The sequence below is a fragment of the Lagopus leucura genome, unplaced genomic scaffold (genome assembly GCF_019238085.1).
Source record: "Lagopus leucura isolate 7727_CA_CO unplaced genomic scaffold, USGS_WTPT01 Super-Scaffold_100043, whole genome shotgun sequence".
Taxonomy (NCBI): Eukaryota; Metazoa; Chordata; class Aves; order Galliformes; family Phasianidae; genus Lagopus; species Lagopus leucura.
The window spans coordinates 3,126,600-3,144,349 of record NW_024962290.1 but is presented as its reverse complement, the minus strand read 5'-3'; the positions used below and the strand labels follow the sequence as shown (position 1 = coordinate 3,144,349).

General features: G+C 51.7%; 1 protein-coding gene across 2 annotated transcripts; it reads left to right on the top strand.

Moving 5' to 3' along the window:
* The first annotated feature begins 2,639 nt into the window (after positions 1 to 2,639).
* On the top strand, positions 2,640 to 16,931 carry MFSD4A (major facilitator superfamily domain containing 4A). 2 transcript variants are annotated; one of them, XM_042884182.1, is made up of 10 exons: positions 2,640 to 2,916; positions 6,476 to 6,674; positions 6,752 to 6,991; positions 9,557 to 9,725; positions 11,322 to 11,437; positions 12,444 to 12,617; positions 14,081 to 14,228; positions 14,819 to 14,889; positions 15,084 to 15,204; positions 15,790 to 16,931. In XM_042884182.1, the coding sequence occupies exons 1-10, from the start codon at positions 2,687 to 2,689 to the stop codon at positions 15,852 to 15,854; spliced, it is 1,533 nt and encodes a 510-aa protein (XP_042740116.1). In that variant the 5' UTR covers positions 2,640 to 2,686; the 3' UTR covers positions 15,855 to 16,931. The 2 variants fall into 2 exon arrangements, with proteins under 2 accessions (XP_042740116.1, XP_042740117.1); XM_042884183.1 differs by lacking the exon at positions 6,752 to 6,991.
* Positions 16,932 to 17,750: the final 819 nt, after the last annotated feature.

Genomic DNA, 17,750 nt, shown 5'->3' with positions numbered 1-17,750 from the left:
AGCACCCATCTGCCTGAGTCACAGCGGGGCCGGGCAGCACAGGGTTTGCTCCTCCCTCATCCCATAGCACTGGGGAATGCAGCCAAGCAGCCTCAGCCACATCCTCCACCCATAGGCACGCCACAGCCGGATGCACCCGGATGGCACCAGCTCATCCCATAGGGCATCCTCGTGCCCTGCAGCTGTGTGTGAGCCTTCTCCGGCTGCACCACGGCTCTTCTGGGGCTCTCAACGTTCCCAGGTGTGACCCAGAAGGGCTCTGTGCTGCGTTGGCACGGTGCAGGAGGAAGCCCTGCTGATCCCAGCCCGACTGGACTGGGTGTGTGGGGTGATTTCAGTTGGTAGGAAAACACGGAGCGCTTCCTCCTCCCCGACACGTGTCTGCACTGCACCAAGAGCTCTGCAGTGTGCCTGACCTCACAGCAGTGCCAGCTGCTCTGCCTTGCACTGCGCTGGCACTGCTGGCTGTGCTGTGCATGAGCTGAGCACCTCCTCGTGTTGTCCCTGCAATGCTTCATCCCAGAGCATCCTAATAGAATCACAGAATGGGTTGGAAGGGACCCAAGGATCATGAATCTCCAACCCTCCTGCCACAGGCAGGGCCATCAACCTCCACATTTAATACCAGGACCCCGTCCAACCTGGCCTTGAACACTTCCAGGGTGTAGAATAGAAGTAATACCAACACAACAGCTAACACGAGCAAAACCTTCCTTAGGGAGCAATCACACCAAAGCAGAACAGACGAAAGCAAAGAAGCAATTACTCCACTGGCCAAACAGAACCAGGTGATTTGATGGGAAAAATTGGGAAGAATGTGTGAGCAAAAAGCATTCCTCAAACCCTGCTCGCATCCCTTTGAGCAGCACCAGCTTGGAGACGCTGCTGCTCGGCGGTTCACTCATTCACTCTGCACTTTGCAGAGAGGAGGGTGTTTAATTCATTGCAAGCACAACATTGGCTTCAGTTTGGAAAACAGCCCAAAATGCCTCTTCACAAAGCTAATTCTGGTCGCACACACTCAGAGCCCCACAGCTTGCATTTTTATGAGCTCCCTCTGTGGATCTGTGGAAGGATCTGTGCGTTCTTGTGCTGACAAACCCACCCACGCTGCATTTTTTATTTGCAAGCAGATCTTGCATGGTTTGTGTTAGCCCTGATGGAATGGGTTGATATTCCTGGAACCGGCCTTTATGGCATTGCTCTGCAAAGCAGGGCTGGGGGCTGCCATGGGGTTGTGCTGCCATGGGGTTGGGGTGCAATGGCTTTGCCCAGGTGTGGGAACTGCTGAGCTCTGTCACATCACAAAGCCCAAAGAGCCGATGCTGTTGGGTTACGGTGAGCCAGCAATGAAGGCAGGAGCAGACCATGGGTCTCCTGCCCATCTGGTACCCTGGAATCGATCTTTGCTGAAGATGCTGGGTCTGACCATCCATAACAGGCTCACCTTCTTGCTTGCCACCTGGAAGCAAGAAAACAGAGCTCTCCAAATCAGAGTGGTTGCTGCCAGCAGGAGGGATGTGGTCATTTCAGGTGCTGTAAAACCAGAATACTCCCAAGCTCTCCTACTGAACTTGAGGGGATACTTTAAAGATCTTATTCCATACTGAGCAGTTCCACATAGACCCCTCCAGCCCCATGCCCAGTGAGCCTTCAGTTTTCCCACTGTTGAACCACTTAACAGCATTTCTCCACCTCTGGCAGCTGAGCTGCTCTGTGGCTGCTTGGTTGCTGCTGGGCACCCAGAGATGAAATCAGGGCTCCATCCCCCACCTGCTCCGTGGTGCTGCCCACGCTCAGTGGCTGCCCTCCTTACCCTGGGAGGTCACCTGCAGATGCCATGGAGGTGGCAGAACTGGGACTAGGATGCAATTTGGATTAGCTAAACATTAAGCTATGTCCAGGTGGAAATGAGCACCTGTGACCCAGAGCAACATTCCTGAAATGTGGGTCACAGGGTGGTAACAGCTGTGGGGTTCTGGCACTGGAGCAGCTCTACCCACAGCTCAGCTCCAGCAATTCTGCTTTGCCTGGAAAGAGCAATCTAAAAATTGCAGTCCTTCCCTAAAGTAGGTGAAATATTTATAATCTCAGCCTCTAGAGGAGACCTTTTGCGTAAGCATCAGCCGCTCCAGCTCCAAAATGCACACACTCCCACAGCCCATCTCACCCTTCTTATCCACAGGAGGGGCGCAGGCACCTTTAATTGCATTTGTCTGGAGCGGTTGTCTTTATTTACGGCGCTCAGGCAGCAGAGCGAGGGGTTCAGCTGCTGCTTTGCTTTCTGTTGTGTTGGATGCAGTCTGAGCAGTGAAGCTCGGAGCGAGCAGTGGGAGCTGCCCGCCTCTTTCTGGGTGAGATGCTGCTCCACCCCACCTCGAGGTGATGCTGGAGGTGGCGGTTCGGACGGTTCTTTCCCCCCACGGGGATGCGCCGAAATCTCGGGGGGCTCCGGGTGGGCTTCGTGGGTTCCGTACCGCACCGCCCGCCGGAGGAAGGCTCCGCCCGGCCCCGGGAGGCGGCGGCGGTCCCCGGTCCCGGAGGCGGAGTCAGCGGCCGGCGGGCTTCGGAGCCACAGCCCGGAGAGGAGGAGCGGGGAGCGGGGCGGCGGCGGGGCCGGGCTGGGAGCGGGGCCGGGCGGTGCGGGAGCCGCATCTCCGCGGGCCGCCCCGCGCCGCCGCCCAGGATGTGGTGGGACGAGCGGGTATCGGCTCGGTTCCGGAGGAACCTGCAGCCCACCCTCACCTACTGGAGCGTCTTCTTTAGCTTCGGCCTCTGCATCGCCTTTCTGGGGCCCACGCTGCTGGACCTCCGTTGCCAGACGCAGAGCTCGCTCTCGCAGATCACCTGGGTGTTCTTCTCGCAGCAGTTCTGCCTCCTGCTCGGCAGCTGCCTCGGAGGGGTCTTCAAGAGGACGTAAGGGCCGCTCTGCTCTGGGGGGTGGAGGAACAGCGCTGCCCCTTCGGGTCCGTGGGGCTGAGATGGGCGCGGAGATGCGGGACGGAGGGATGGGGCTGCGGGGCGGCTCCGCTCCCAGCCGCAAGGAAAGACGCGAACCCCGCAGCTCGGGACGGGGACGGCGAAGTTGAAGTGAGAACTTCCTAGAGGATGTTTTCCAAATCGTGGATCGAGGGCGTTGCGTTGACCCGATCTGAGAACCCCGGGCTCGGGAGGTGATACCCGGGAACCTGCAGGGGTCGCTGGGGCAGCCCACCCCGATCCCACCCTCCGAAGTGTCTTTAGAGCAAATAACGCCCAAGGCTCAGCCCTAAGGGTCGCCATCTGCGTTTGAGGTGTGATGGACAGCCGTGCTGTAGGGCGAATCAGCTGATTATTTACATTGTTGGTAATTGTTTGGGCAGTGGCGTAATGCACCTCCATGTGCATCTCCATACGTCACACATGTATATATTTAACAGGCACCTAAAGGAATCTTGCATAAGTGCTTCACTTCTGTAAGGCACCCGCTTGGAAACGCTTCAGTTAAACTCTTGCCTCATGAATTGAGAAGGGAACTGAGTGGGAAGTGTTGGTTGGTGAAGGTGGCACTGGGGCACCCACAGATGTTGTCCCACTTCGTGAGCTGTGCCAGCGCTCCTCACCCCCCGGAGAAGCTGCTGAACGTGGGGCTGAAGTCCTGGAGCACTGCGAGTTCAGAGCATAACGATGGCCCAAATCCCTCTGCAACTCAGTGTCCGTTTTGGTTGCCAGGATGAACTTTAAAATTCCTGCTAGCTTTCAAAGAAGAAATTGTCTCAGCAAAAAAAAACCCACAGCTGGTGCTTGCAGTGCTCAGTGCCCAGCAGCTGCTTTGCTGGTGGGATGGCAGAGCAGCCCCTGTTGCTGCAGTGCTCACAACGTGCTCTGCTCTCTGCAAACTCGTGCTTGGGGTTTTGCTGAGCTGTAGTTGCAGCTCTGGCTCAGAATTCAACTTTTCATGTGGTGCTTTGAAATCATTCCCTTGCGTGAGTGGGGATGGGGTCTGGGGCTCAAAACACCTCCTGGACTTGGGATTCGCAGTGGGAGCTGAGCCCTCAGGTGGCCCCATCCTGAAGCAGTGCAAAATCCAGGTGTGGGCTCCATGCACCTGCATCCCCTCTTGCATTCCTCACTTTTCCATTTGGCTGGATGTTGTGCTTGCCTTGTGAAGCTGTGCTCCCTCCTTGCTGCTGTGCCATGTGCACTTGTGACAGAAGCACTGCGGTGACCAAGTGCTTGTGCCCTCTGTTTCCTTTTTCCCCATCCCAAAGCTGCATTTCTGCGTCCTGCATTTTTGATTTTGCTCTTGGTGTCAGAACAGCCTGAGCTCATCTATTGGCTTAATAGGAGAGCAGAGGGTTTGGGGGGTGGGGAGCTGCCCTGTGCTGGAGCCCTGCACAGGCTCTGCCCAAAGGCACAGCACAGCTGGAGCAGGAGAGGTGTGAGATGGCAGCCCCCCAGCCCTCCCCTCATCCTCTTAGGGCTCTGGGTTTTTAATTATTGCTTTTGCAGAGTGGGATTAACCTGATGGTCATTTGTCTTCTTGACTTGAGGGATGTAGAATATGCTTCCCGAGGTCTGGAAAACCATCCTTCATGTCGGATGGTGCTACAGGAGCAGTGAGCTGGGGGTTATGTTACTGTGTGTGGGGGGGAGAAGGTGAGTTTGCTGCCATTGACACAGCACAGCCCTGCGTCTTATGGAAGTCAGCCTGGACCTCTGGGTGTCAGATGTGGATTCCTTCTTGGGTTGTGATGGAGCCAGATGTGCCAAGTGCTCCAAAAAAAGCAGAAGGGATCATTTTCACGATTGGTGCTGAAAATCAAAGGAGCTTTTGTGATGCTACTGGCCTCCTTTCACACCTGAGTGCCTGGGACAGGAGGTGGCTGCAGGCAGGGAGCTCTGCTGGGGACACAGGGCTGGGGAGGTGGTGGGTGCTGCATCATGACACTGCATCTGGGTGCCCTTCGGAGGGGCACATCAGTTTCACACCATCAGGATGTGGGGTTCAGAGCCACTCTGAAGTCCTGAGGTGTCTCCTTTGAGGATGCTTCCCAAGGGTTTGTCTCTGCAAACACCCCCAGCTGCTGTGAGGGGCTGAGCAGCGCCCTCGAGAGCATCTGGGTGCTGTGCTAGAGGAAGGGATGACCCCTCAGTACCCCCAAAGGCTGAGTGCCCCCAGGCTGTGTACCACTGTCTCAGGGTGTGAGTGTGTGATGAATGTCTTATGGCTGCAGGCAGTTTCTGCACTTTGGGAACATCAAAGCGAGCCATTCAGTGCTTCATAAGGACATCCCATTATTTGCAATTAATATTTAACTCCAGTAATGAGTGTGGCACCAGCAGTGCTGGGCCTGCAGGAGAGAAGAGGTGTCTCAGGGATGTCTCAGTGCATGTTGCTCCATCACTCCCAGCCTCCCTGCAGGCTCAAGGCTGCTTCCCTCCCATGTGCTCACTGCTTTCCCCGCATGCACCTCACTCCCTCGCTGCAAAACCACATGTGGGATCACTGGGTGCCATCAGAGGGAGCTCATTTAGGGCTCTGCAAACCATGGGCTTCTGCAGGATGGAGGCTATGAGCACCTCGTGTCACTGCCTGATAAGGGGCAGCCGTCCTTGTGCTGTTCCTCCCCGTGCTGCTGGAGCACAGCTCAAGCCACAGGCAGGATGTGGGAGGTCACGTTGCTGTGGGTTTGGGATGAAGGAGGGCTGTGCAGAAGCACAGTGGTGTGCCTGAGCTCAAAATTTAATTTGAGCTGAGCCGTCCTGCTGCCCATCACTTCTGCCTCTTTGGGTGTTCCCCTTGCTGGTCCTATACCCATGCGTTCCCCCAGCTGCTAATTACACCTCATTTCTCTGAGCTGTTGGTCATTGCCCCGGGCTCCTCGCAGGCTGGGAGGTGCCTCTGCTATTTACTCACTGCTGTGACTCTGAAGTCCCATCTTTCTGCTGGCCTCAGTGATTCCAGCTCTCGGCTGTCTGCTCCCCGTTTCCTTCCTTCCTTCCTGCCTTCCCACTTGGCAGCTCAGGCGCTGTGCGGTGCCAACCTGGGCTCTGTTCTGCAGGATGCAGATGCTGCCCGTGCAGAGCACAGCGCAAGGGCATGGAGGGAGAATGCAGATCCGCGCAGGTAACAAAGGGAGGTCCTCCTCCCTCTTCTGCCCTGGAATGTGCAGAATGGGTTTCTAGAGAAGATTCCTCTTCTACTCGAAAGCTGGCTGAAAGGGGACACGTCTTTGAGGCAGGAGATGGCCATGCTGTGGGGTGGTGGTGGCTGGATGAGGACGCACAGAAGGGAGCAAGTGGCTCAGCATCCCGATTGCAGCATCAGAAGAGCACGTGCTGGAGCAGAGATAGCACAAGACACAGCCCACGGACACATCCTGCTGATAGCTGTGCCACCAGCTGGCCTAGGGCTGAGAACACAATGTAGTGCTGTGGTGCAGATGTGGCTCTCATGGAGATAACTCTTTTTTCTTTCCCCTTCCTGCCCCAGGTTGGCTCAGTCGCTGTTAGCGCTCTTCGCCTCATCCCTGGCCATCTCCCTGGTCTTTGCCATCATCCCACTGTGCCACAATGTGGTGGTGCTGGCTGTGGTCATGGCCGTGGCAGGCCTGGCCATGGGCTGCATCGACACCATCTCCAACATGCAGCTGGTGAAGATCTACCAGAAGGACTCTGCCATCTTCCTGCAGGTGAGCACACAGCCCCTGACCCCCCAGCTGCGCTTCCTCCTCTTCCTCCATCACCCCATCCCTGCCTCATCCCACAGGCTCTGCATTTCTTCGTGGGCTTCGGAGCCTTGCTGAGCCCCCTGATAGCCGACCCCTTCCTCTCTGACACCAACTGCATCCTGTCCAATGGCACGGCCAACGCTTCCACCAACCTGCCTCACATCCGCAAGTCCCTGGTGCCGCACCACCCGGGCAACCTGTCCCACTACGACCTGCCCATGAAGGGCATGGTGGTCACACGCGTCTCCTACGCCTTCTGGATCATGGCCCTCATCAACGTAAGTGGATGGGATCTGGGCGTTTGGGGCATCATTGGCAGTGATAAAGGAGGTGTGAGGACAGATGAGAAACCGAACCAAAGCGCCCAGCAGGGCTGTGTGCATGGCAGCTGCTGATGAGAGAGAAACAGACAGCAGAACTGCTGGGCAGTGACTCTGTGCAGTGCACGGAAGGATGCTCCCTGCCCAGCAGCAGTTTTAGTTACCTCTGACACTGTGCATGCCGTGGGAAATGTGCTTTTAATTACACCAGGGCATTGCCTACTTTGCCAGTATCTTGAGCAAGATAATTGAGTTTTTGAGCATTTAATATCTATTTCGAATGTGAGCGTGTGCAGCACGGAAAGGACACAGCATTCAGTGCTGACACCCCAGGGAAGTGGCTGGGATGAGCGAGCTGTAGGAATGGAAACCAGGACCAGCAACTGTGTTGTTATTATTTTTTAAATGGCCAAACCACAGCTCCACACCCGTTTTCACAGTGTTGTGTGTATCCTGATGGCTGCAATGATTCATTTCCATTCCTTGCTTTGTTTCAAGTCGAAATGTCTCAATTTGACTTTGGCATCGGTGCAGAGTGTGAAGCTGACTCCGTTGTGGTGCTATTGAAGCAAAATGTTTTTGCTGTAGTTATCAGATGAAGTGCTTGGATGGCTCTCGGAATGAAAAAAATTTGGCTGGGAGGAAAATTTGGGGCTTTTCATCCAGATTTGGAACAAAAACTACACTTTAAAATTCAGTTTCCCACAGAACGGAAATGTCCTCATCCAAAGGGGCTGGAAATTGGGGCAACGTTCCTCTGTAAGGCCGTGCTTGTCCGGATGGTTGTCTGTCCTGGGGGAGCGCTGTGCTGGGGTGGGTGCTGGGAGCATCACAGGGAGCGACGCTGGGATCTGAACTGAGAAACTGGGATGCTGGAGGTGCACCACACTGAGCTGCACAACGCAACAAATCATGGAGCTTCTGATGGTTAAGACCTGCAAGGGGTGGAGGCGATGTCCCCTTTGGCTCAGTGCATGGAGCTGGAGCACCTGCTGGCAGTGGAAGGGCTGGGATGGGGCAGCTGTGCCTGCAGTGTGGGCCGTCCCAGCGATGTGTGCCCAGGCAGCGTGTTGGCACTCAGCTCTGTTTGCTCTTCTCCACCTGCCCGTGTAATGAGCAAAGTGCTTCCCAGGTCACCCTGTCCCTGTGCACAGCCTGGGTTTATGGTCAGGCTGTGCCACGGAGTCACAGCTTTTGGGAATCTCCTGCCAGAGAGAGCCAGAGCTGAGAGCCATTGGTGACCAACCTACGTCCCGTAGGGTCTGGGCTCTTGTGCACTCAAGGCACTGCCAGCTTTGAGATATCATCTGGATATAGGGAAAGGGAGCAGCTTGCTTTGCAGATGGGATGCGTGCACAGTTCCATTGGGAACTGAGGATCCCCTCCATGCAGGTGCTGCGTGCTCCTGAAGTGCCTGCAGCTGTTATCTCTATGGCCAGTCCCTCTGGTTCGTTTTTTGTTGTTGTTGTTGTTGTTGTGACGTTTCTTTATTTTGCAAAATTTGCAATTTAGAAGAATAAAATCTGGTCCTGACCTCCGGAAGGATTAGAACTATCAAGCAAATGCATTTTTCTTCCATGGGACCGAACTCACTGTTCCTATTCCCATTGTTCCCAGAACAATGAAGTCCTCATAAATGAAATTCAGGCAAGAGAGGCGGGTGTGGGGGGAATTCTCCATACATTTAAATAATGCCACAAGCCAACAAAAAGCAGGAAATTGGAGCCCGAGCTCACACTTGCTCACAGACATGGAGAAAACAAGAGCTGGGCGGCTGGAGAGTGAGCTGTCACTTAGGATTTCCTGGCTTTCTCCCCATTTGTTGCAGAGTAAACACCACTCAGTTGCAGGGAGGAGGAGGCTGCTCAGGGGCAGACCCAGCTTTTCATTTACTTCCCTCTATTTTCATTCCCCTAAAAAAGAGCAGTCCCTCTGGGTTTGCAGGCACCACCAAGTCGGGGTGCGTGCAGGGTGTCCCAAAGGCAGGTCTGAGCTCACTGGCCCCGTGTTTTGTCCCTACATGGGGACACTGAATGCTGGCACAGCCCATGCAGTGCTGACCATGGGGTGTGGATGTCACGCAGCTGTGGATTAGAGGGTGCTTGCATCCCAGGTCCTGCAGCATAGGGGCTGTTTGCAGCTGTCTGGCTGCAGCCGTTGGCCTGGGAACCAGGAGCTCATCTCATGAGATGCTGAGCAACCCCTGCTAATGGCTGGAGATGGGCAAAGCAGGTCTCGGAACAGCTGGCTTGTTCCTCACAGGTCCAGCCAAAGGACTCTCGTTCATACCTCTTTGCTCTCCATGGGCAAAACCTGTTTTATTATTCCTTGGGTAGAGGCAGACGTGCATTGATGGAGTTGGATGGTGACTCCTGGAGGCGTCCAAGGAACGCAGAGATGTGGCACTGAGGGATGTGCGTAGCAGGGATGGGTTGGGCTTCCCGAAAGGCCCTTGTGAAAGAGGAACTGCAGTTTGTGTGAGCTCTGCATTGCCCTTACCTGCCCCTCTCTGCTCCTCCTCAGCTGCCGGTGCCCATCGCCGTGTTCTTCCTGCTCTACAAGGAGCGCATGGTGCCGTGCTTCAGCAGCAGCAGCCACCCACTGCTGTCAGCAGATGAACTGGCAATGGAAGCACGTCCCGTGGAGAAGGATGACCAGTCTGCCTCTGTGCACAGAGCCCACGCTGCAGGAGGTGAGCTGCAGGCACCTTGCTTATGGTTCTGGGGAACAGGGGGTGAGCCGAGCGAGAACGAGCCTTCTTTCTGAATGTCTCCATGGTGGTTAACAAGTGAGCTTAATTGCTATTGTCTAAGGAGAAAACTTTCCAAAACATAAACGTGAATGTAATCCAAAAGTGCCCGAATGATCCCATCGGTTTGGTGCCCAATTGCCCTCAGATCTGATGGGGCTGCAGGGATTCCAGGCTGCTCTCCTGTGAGCTGCCCTGAAATTAAACCTGCGCTACCAGGTTGTGTAGGCACAAGTGAAAGTTCTGCCCCTCTATTTCCTTCTGGTTTTCAGTCAGGTTTAGAGCTGGCTCCTCTGTCTGCTCCATGTGAAAGCAATGATTGCTGCAGAATGCTGACTGGTATGAATCTGAGAGGTGTAAGGACAGTGCTCCTGTTTGGGACAAAGTTAAACACCAGCAATAGTTTGAACTGGTGACTACAGCCCGCTTGGTGGGCAACATCACGTTGTTCTGTACTGCCCAGGAGAAACGTTATCCAAGTGAATCCTCCAGCTGAACAGTGAATCTCTGAAGCAATCGCATCTTCAGTTGTGAGAGGAGCACTGTTGCAGGTGTGGCAGCTTCACCCCAACAACACAATTTTAGGGAATGCTGGAAGGAAGTGGAGGCAGCTGGAGTGCTGAGGTGCTGCAAGGAATGCACCTGAAGGTGTGGGTTCTCTGGTGTCTAATAAGGTTGTGTTCGTCTACCAGCACTCCCCTTAGCTGAGACATGAAGTGTTTCTTTCCTGAACCCAGCTGCCCCTTTTCATACAATCCACGTTCTTCTCATCTCCACCCTTTTCTTACACACATTTGAGAGCAATGCTTAGAGAAGCAGGATGGCTGCATGGCCAACTACTGTGATCTGTGACAGCAGTTTCTGTGCTGGCAAAATCCCTCATTTCCCTATAGAAGTGGTGAGAATTTCCTCGTTGGCAGTGCAGGAACAGCCACCAGCGTGGTGTGAGCCTGAGGATGGGACAGCTGGGCACACCAGGGTGCTGAGTCCCAGCTGCTTTGGACAGATTGGTGTTCTCAGTGGTTGTCAGAGGAGGTGACAGCAGCCTGTGTGTTTATCACCCTCTTTCCCAGAGTTGGCTTGTTTGGTTCAGCACCTTTTAGCTGAGAAATGTGAGCTGCCCTGAGCAGGACTCTGGTGTGCTTGTACCATGTGTGAGGAGCTCTGAGGATGAGTGCTGTGGCTGAATGGGTTTATTTCTTTTAAGAACAGGAGCAGCAATTGGAGCTCCTAAATGGGAAGGGAAGCAAAAGCAGCTTTTGCGAGCTAAGGAGCAAATATCCTGGAGAGCTGGGATCCCAGTCTGCGGGCAGTCAGCCTATGAGCATAGCTGTATCCCTTGTGAAGGTTTAGGTAGCTTAAAGATAAAAAATAAAAGACATTGTGCTGGCAGAGGTTAGCAGCACTGCACGTTGCTCACAGTCCCTATGAATGTCTGTCCTGCAGCTGAGCACAAAACAAATCCCCAGTGTGGGCTGGCAACTACCCAGCCCCAGGGGGACGTTCCAGCTAAGTTTGCTTTGCATTGTTTTTCACCAGGTCATGACGACTTATTTAGCTGCTGCCAAAGCAAAAACTTCAGAGGGGCTTCTTACACCTACTTCGCAGTCCACATCACTGGGGCTCTTGTTCTCTTCATGACTGATGGGATTGTGGTGAGTTCAGCCCATAGAAGGATCTTGTCTGAGCAAAGCTATATGGCTTTCTTCCTTCCCCATCACTCGCAACAGCCCATACCCAGAGACACCCACGTGTCCCCTGTGTGCAGTGGGCTGGACCTGACGGTCTGTGCAGCAGTGGGGTTCCCAAGGTAGCTCATTAAAAGCTGATGGCTCTGGCTGACGTGTTCCCTGCTTCTTGGGAGGGTTGTGTACCTTCTGCTAGGTGCTGTGTTGTTGCAGCTAGATGGTTACTGCTGCTCTCCTAGCCAGGGTAGAGCTGGAGTTGTGATGGTGTCCTTGCAGGCAGTGGAATTCTCTTCTCGCTTTAGCCAGGGTGTAAAAACAGCTTTATGTCATAAGAAACAGAGGTTCTTTGCTTGATGGGTCCACAGTATCCAAGAGGAAAGCATGCATGCAGTCTCTCTGTAGTGGTCTGACAGCACATCCCCCAGCAGGGCAGTCACAGGGGGCTCATAGTTCTCCTCCAGATGAGGAAGGCTCATTTGGCTGCTGCTCCTTCAAGCAGGTTTGTCTCAGTCTACTCCTGGTAAAATACTGCTGAGCCTCACTAAGGCCTTAAACAGGATCCAGGAAGATGAGTGGGGTTACATCGAGCAGCTGTCAGAGACAGAACCTCTCCAGGGCTTCCATCTTCAAGGATGATTTACTCTGAGTTCTCACTGTGAGATGTGCTCAGAGTATGCAATTCCAAGACAGTCCTAGGGGAAGAGAGCATCTCTATGGGTAAGAGCTTAGCACGCATCCTACCTAGTGCAGCTGCTCAGCGGTGCCCTTTTAGGAGTGTCTCAGTCCTGTGTTCTACTTCTGCCTCCAGCTGCAAACTCTTGGGAATAAGGTTCACTGAGGACCAGTAGCAAATCCGTAGGCAGACTCTCCTGCAATGCTGTATTGTCAATATTGAAGGACAGGTTGAAGTTAACGTTGCAAAGGCCTGGAGATCATCGCATCACCGTGATGTGCTGCTCTGCCTTCCCCACAGGGAGAATACTCGGGCTTCATTTACAGCTACGCCGTGGAAGAGCCTCTCTCTGTAGTGCACAAGGTGGCTGGTTACCTGCCCAGCCTCTTCTGGGGATTCATCACACTGGGCAGGCTCATCTCCATCCCCGTGTCCTACCGAATGAAGCCAGCGACCATGGTCTTCATCAATGTGGTAAGGCTGTTCCTACCTTCCTCCTGCTTGCTGTCCTGTTTTGATGCCATACCTGGGGTAGCTTTGCAGCAGGCACTGTGACAAGCACACCATTGGGGTGAGCTGCATCACCATCCCTGTGTGATTGTGAGTGACATGCAGGAGGTAGCTAACACCTGCAGCGTGGTTGTACTGCTTTTCTGAGCTTGAGGTTTCTGAAAGCAGCTAGTAAACCATCTGCCAACTTCATTTATTTTCACATCATCTTCTCTGGCATCCACAGGGAAATCAATGTCTGTGTCAGCCGTGGGGAAAGGAAGGCAGCTAGCTTGAAAGTTCTCTGCTTAGACATTACGGGTTGTCAAATAAATCAATGTTATGTTTGCTTGCTTAAATTAATAAAATGTATTCACCTGAAGAAAGGAAATGGAAGCCTGAGAGGATATATGAGAAATGCACAGAAGGATATGACAGACAGCAGGAGGGAACTGGTCCCTCTTCCCCATCATGAAGAGATGGCAGTTAATCTACAATTTATTTAAACCAGAAGTTATTCTGATGGCAGGTTTTACTGTTAATAAACAAAACAGGGTGGTGACAATGCACAGTGGGACCTTCTGATATTAGTCCTATGCTAATATCTGTTGCTGACAGATGAGGAAGCCTGCTTGGCACCTTATTGCTGGTCACCTCGTCAACTAAATCTATGTACCAACAGCTACAGTGAAGTGCTTTGCCCTTATTTTTAAAATGAGTACAATAACCTCCTGTTTCAGAATGCAGTCACTAGTGTAGTGACATGGGAGCAGGGAAGGCTCAGCCCCATCAGCTCTAGATCAGGTATGTGGCATAAGCATCACTTCGACAGGCTTTATCACTTTCTGAGCTGGTTGACTGCTCTCTAAAACCTGAGGATGAGACATTTTAGCAGCTGCTCATATTTGGAGAGAGAAGGGAGGAGCCTCCAACTCTTAACGGAAGCCTCCTCACTTCCTTTTAACGGCAATAACATCACCCAAGGCCAAAAACACACATTTCATGCAGTGCTTGCTTGTTGGTACTGCTGCATGTAGTCAGACAGAGCAGCTCGTGGCAGTCATTCCATCATTACAGCAAATCCAAATTGCTCCTGTGTATATGCAAATGCCCATCACCAGGGCTTGAATATTTAAGATATCTTAAGTTGGTATAGAAGAGCTCCCCCTGCTGCCTCCCTGTGCCACGGTTACCAGCACAGCTGAGATGTTCTTGCTATTATTGCATACTGCAGCAGGACACAAGTGAGGGCAGGTTTGGTTTAATGCCTTTGGCACTTTGGCTTTACTCTTCTTGTGAGAGGTGGGGTGTGAGAAGTTATGGAGCGACTGAACTCTTCAGCCTGTTGAGTAAGACTTGTTAACGATTGAGACTGCTGCCTCTATAATATTCACTTCATTTTAATTCAGCATTTGCTCTCCTGCTGCCTCTGTGCTTGTTGCTTACAGATTGGAGTCCTGATAACCTTCCTCCTGCTCCTGATCTTCTCCTCCAGCGTTGTCTTCTTGTTTGTGGGGACAGCATCTCTGGGTCTGTTTCTCAGCAGCACTTTCCCCAGCATGCTGGCTTACACTGAGGACATCCTGCAGTACAAAGGTGAGTGGGGATCTGGGCACACCTGGCACAATCTGAAAGCAGGCAGGTGTTCAGCCTAGAGCTCAGGTACAATGACACCCAGCAGGTCCCCCCTCCTGCTTTAGGGATGCTTAGGAGGATTAGAAGAAAGGTCTGGTTTTGAATACCATCTTCATTTGAGCTTGTAGTTGGAAAAGCTGACTGCACAAATCCCAGATTTGCTGCACTAATAACTTCCACAGGCAGGGATCCAGACTGCTGCTTAGTTTCCTGCAGCTTCAGGGCTCTCAGACAAGAATGTCAGTGCTGAAAGCATCACCCAGGTTATCAGCGAACAGAAAATCCCTTGGCCAGCTCCTGTAGGAGGTCACTGCCAACCTCAGTGATACAGAAGAATGAAAATCTTTTCAGCAAGAAGCAACAGCACTTCTGCTGATGGGGACAAGTGACAGAACAGATGTTTTTTGTATTCATGTTTTCATTCTCTTACTCCCACGAGTCAGTCTCACCGTTGGATGGAAACTTCCACTGAGCATTTCTCTGCAATTTAAAGTGGCTACAGGCTGGTCCTGCTGGCTGTCACTATCATCACTTGTGCTGTTTCTTTTCAGGCTGTGCCACAACTGTGTTAGTGACAGGAGCTGGAATTGGAGAGATGGTACTACAGCTGCTGGTGGGATCGGTAAGTGTGGGCAAAGGGAGAAGATGAGGAGTGCCAAAACCTGCCTGAACTTCACTAGAAATCTTAGTCCAGGTTTTGGACAGCTGCTCCAAGAGCTTGAGCTATCAAAAAGTGAAGCTCTCACCAAATGCCAATTAGGTATTGAAATGCTGTGATGACACCTCTGCTGCTTTTTCTTTTCTCTCCAATTGCAGATTATACACGATCAGGGCAGCTACAGTTTCCTAGTCTGCGGGATGATCTTTGGAGGCTTGGCCTTTACCTTCTATGCTTTCCTCTTGTTTTTCCACAGGATGTACCCCAAGCCCTCAACAGGTAAGAAAGCACCAGCACTCAGCCCTGCTCTATAATGAGAGGAAGAATGGCATTATGCATCAACGCATAACCAGGGTGCAGCACTTCAGCAAAATGAAAGGAAATGTTTACTTTACTGCTGCTTCCTGTCCCCTCTTCCTGCTCTGACTTGCCCACAAAGCCTTGGCAGCCACAGCTCAGGGTTTGCTTTCTTTGCTTTTGGAGGAGCAAGGAAAAAAAAGGAACAATCTGTGGATATCACAAACCAAATAGGATCTTAGCTGTGCTAGCACCACTGTGCTACTGCATAGCTAGCAGGAGCAAGCCTTGCTAGGACAGACTGCACACAGACAGTTCCTCCCTGGGTTTTAGCCAGGGAACAGCTGCCATCCAAAGGGAGATGTCCAGATTTCTCTTACCTGTTTATCACTCTACATGCACTGCATTCCTTCCTTAAGCACCTTTTACAAAAGGAGGGCTGCATGACAGGCAAATAACTTCCCCAGGCTACTGGAAATTGAGGCCTTTCTTCCACGATCAGCAAAGCAAAACAAGTGGGATGGGATGGATGATAGAACTGGCAATTTCCTCATGTCCATTTTGCAGATATGGATGCTGCCTCACCTGACAAGCCAGCAGTAATGGATGACACCGGACAGTATCAGCGCTGAAGAAGTAGCCAAGCCCTGGAAAAGCAATAAAACAGCACACAATTAAGCAGTACTATTAAGGATGATTTTGCACTTAATGACTAAATCATACAAGTTTCCTACAATCAAAAGCACACTAGATTGGGTAAGTCAGAATCAAGAAAACAGCCTCGAACAACACAGCAAGCTCAGCACAAGTTGCCTGTGCCACAATGGACCAAAAAGACTGCAAACATCAGAATGACCCTACACCCAAAAGGCTATGAATAGGGCAGGGATGATGTTGAACAACCTGCAAATGAGCTTTCACACAAATCCAGAATGGAGGGTGGGAACAAAGAAGGTCTGTTTGTTCCAGATGTAGGACTTTGACCATCTCCTGGCTTAAGTCTTTGAACTCGACAGGTTTTTCTTCTGGTCTGTAAAGAACAGGAAGCCTTAAAAACCTACAGCACAATACTGGCTTTTAATTCCTTCTTGGTGCAACACGGGAGTATATGCAATCACCAGGAATACTTCCAGAAAAAATTATGCCATTGGTAGAACCCACCAAGTGCACAGTGGTAGCAGGATCTATCTATATTTGCACAGTTGATTCTTGTATCATACACAGTACCAGACCCATTCACTAAGACAGTGTCTTATTCAGCATGCTGGGGCCTCTTGATTATTAAAATCCTTAGCTTTTATTTTTGTTTGTTTGTTTTTTAACGAGTCAAGAATGAGTTGTGATGGTTTGTTTTGCTTTAAGTCGTTATTTTAGCTGCTACAGTTGCAGTGTTTTTTAGGGCAGTTTTATTTCTAGCTTCCAGTTGAAGCTTAAACAGAGATATTTGGGAGCCAGACTCCAGCTGCTTAATCTGTGCAATACTTATTATGAAAGGTGCCTTCTGTAAGGTACTCTTATACCCCCATGCATGGCCTATTACAAGCGATGAAGAAAGGACTGCCTTTAGGAGAATGTAAAGCTACATGCATCTGTTTCTTCAGTGAGTGATTGGACATGTACTTTTTGCTTTAACTGCTGTATGTGGATGTACATATGTACGTGTGTATATAAAGCTGTGTTTAATTAAAGGTGATTTATTGATTGCTAGATTCTCAGCTTGACTGGACTCGGATAACTGAAGCCCTCTGGGGCCAGGATAATCTGCTACCTCCAACAGTTCTGCTCTCACATTTAGACTGAGTCTAACAGCTGTTAAACCTTCCTTAGAATTGCTGTTTTTGCAAGCAGCAGCTCTTACCTTCCATCACTACCTTCTGCAGAAAGCCTCTCTGAAGGGAAGTCTTGCTGACCTGCCCTTAACACACGGCTGTGCTTCAGGAGCCCTTCTCGTTGGCACCCAGAGCAGCAATTCTTCTCTAGAGCCACAGGATGTCACTGTTACTCTCCTCGACAGAGCTGGGATGAAAAATAAGGGGTGAACTACAAAACCCCGTGGTAGGAAAAAAAACCAAAACCCCAAAACCTGTCATTACTAAAGCTCCTCCCCCTATGAGAGCATTCTCTCCATTGCTGTAGAGGAAACGAGCATGGAACAATAAACTGAGCAAGTTCGTTTCGAAAGACATCGTACCAAGTGCTGGCAGCTAATTAACAAAAATAATTACCTGAGCGTGGCTTTGCAGATGGGTGGCACCTAGCTAACTGCTATTTTCAGAGCAGTGCTTCTTTTGGTTAAGGCATGCCTTGCAACTCCAATTCCCACTTTGCCTTTATCACTGCATGAAGAAAGCAGCCACTCACCAAAAGATCTTCAGCAGGAGGTGCAGGTAGCTGAGCTGGCCCAAAGAGAGGCTGGCACTGCAAAGCTGCCACCAGCAGCCATTCAAGTGTGGGATCCTCTGCCTCTGTGAACAAGACAGGTTAGCTGAAGGTCTGATCAACTCATTAGCACAGTCATTAGCACGGAG

Bases quoted from the DNA above. Each gene is read 5' to 3' on its own strand.
- MFSD4A (XM_042884182.1), top strand. From the start codon at position 2,687: ATGTGGTGGGACGAGCGGGTATCGGCTCGGTTCCGGAGGAACCTGCAG. The intron at 2,917-6,475 runs GTAAGGGCCGCT...TTCCTGCCCCAG, and splicing joins GGAGGGGTCTTCAAGAGGAC to GTTGGCTCAGTCGCTGTTAG. The intron at 15,205-15,789 runs GTAAGAAAGCAC...TCCATTTTGCAG, and splicing joins GTACCCCAAGCCCTCAACAG to ATATGGATGCTGCCTCACCT.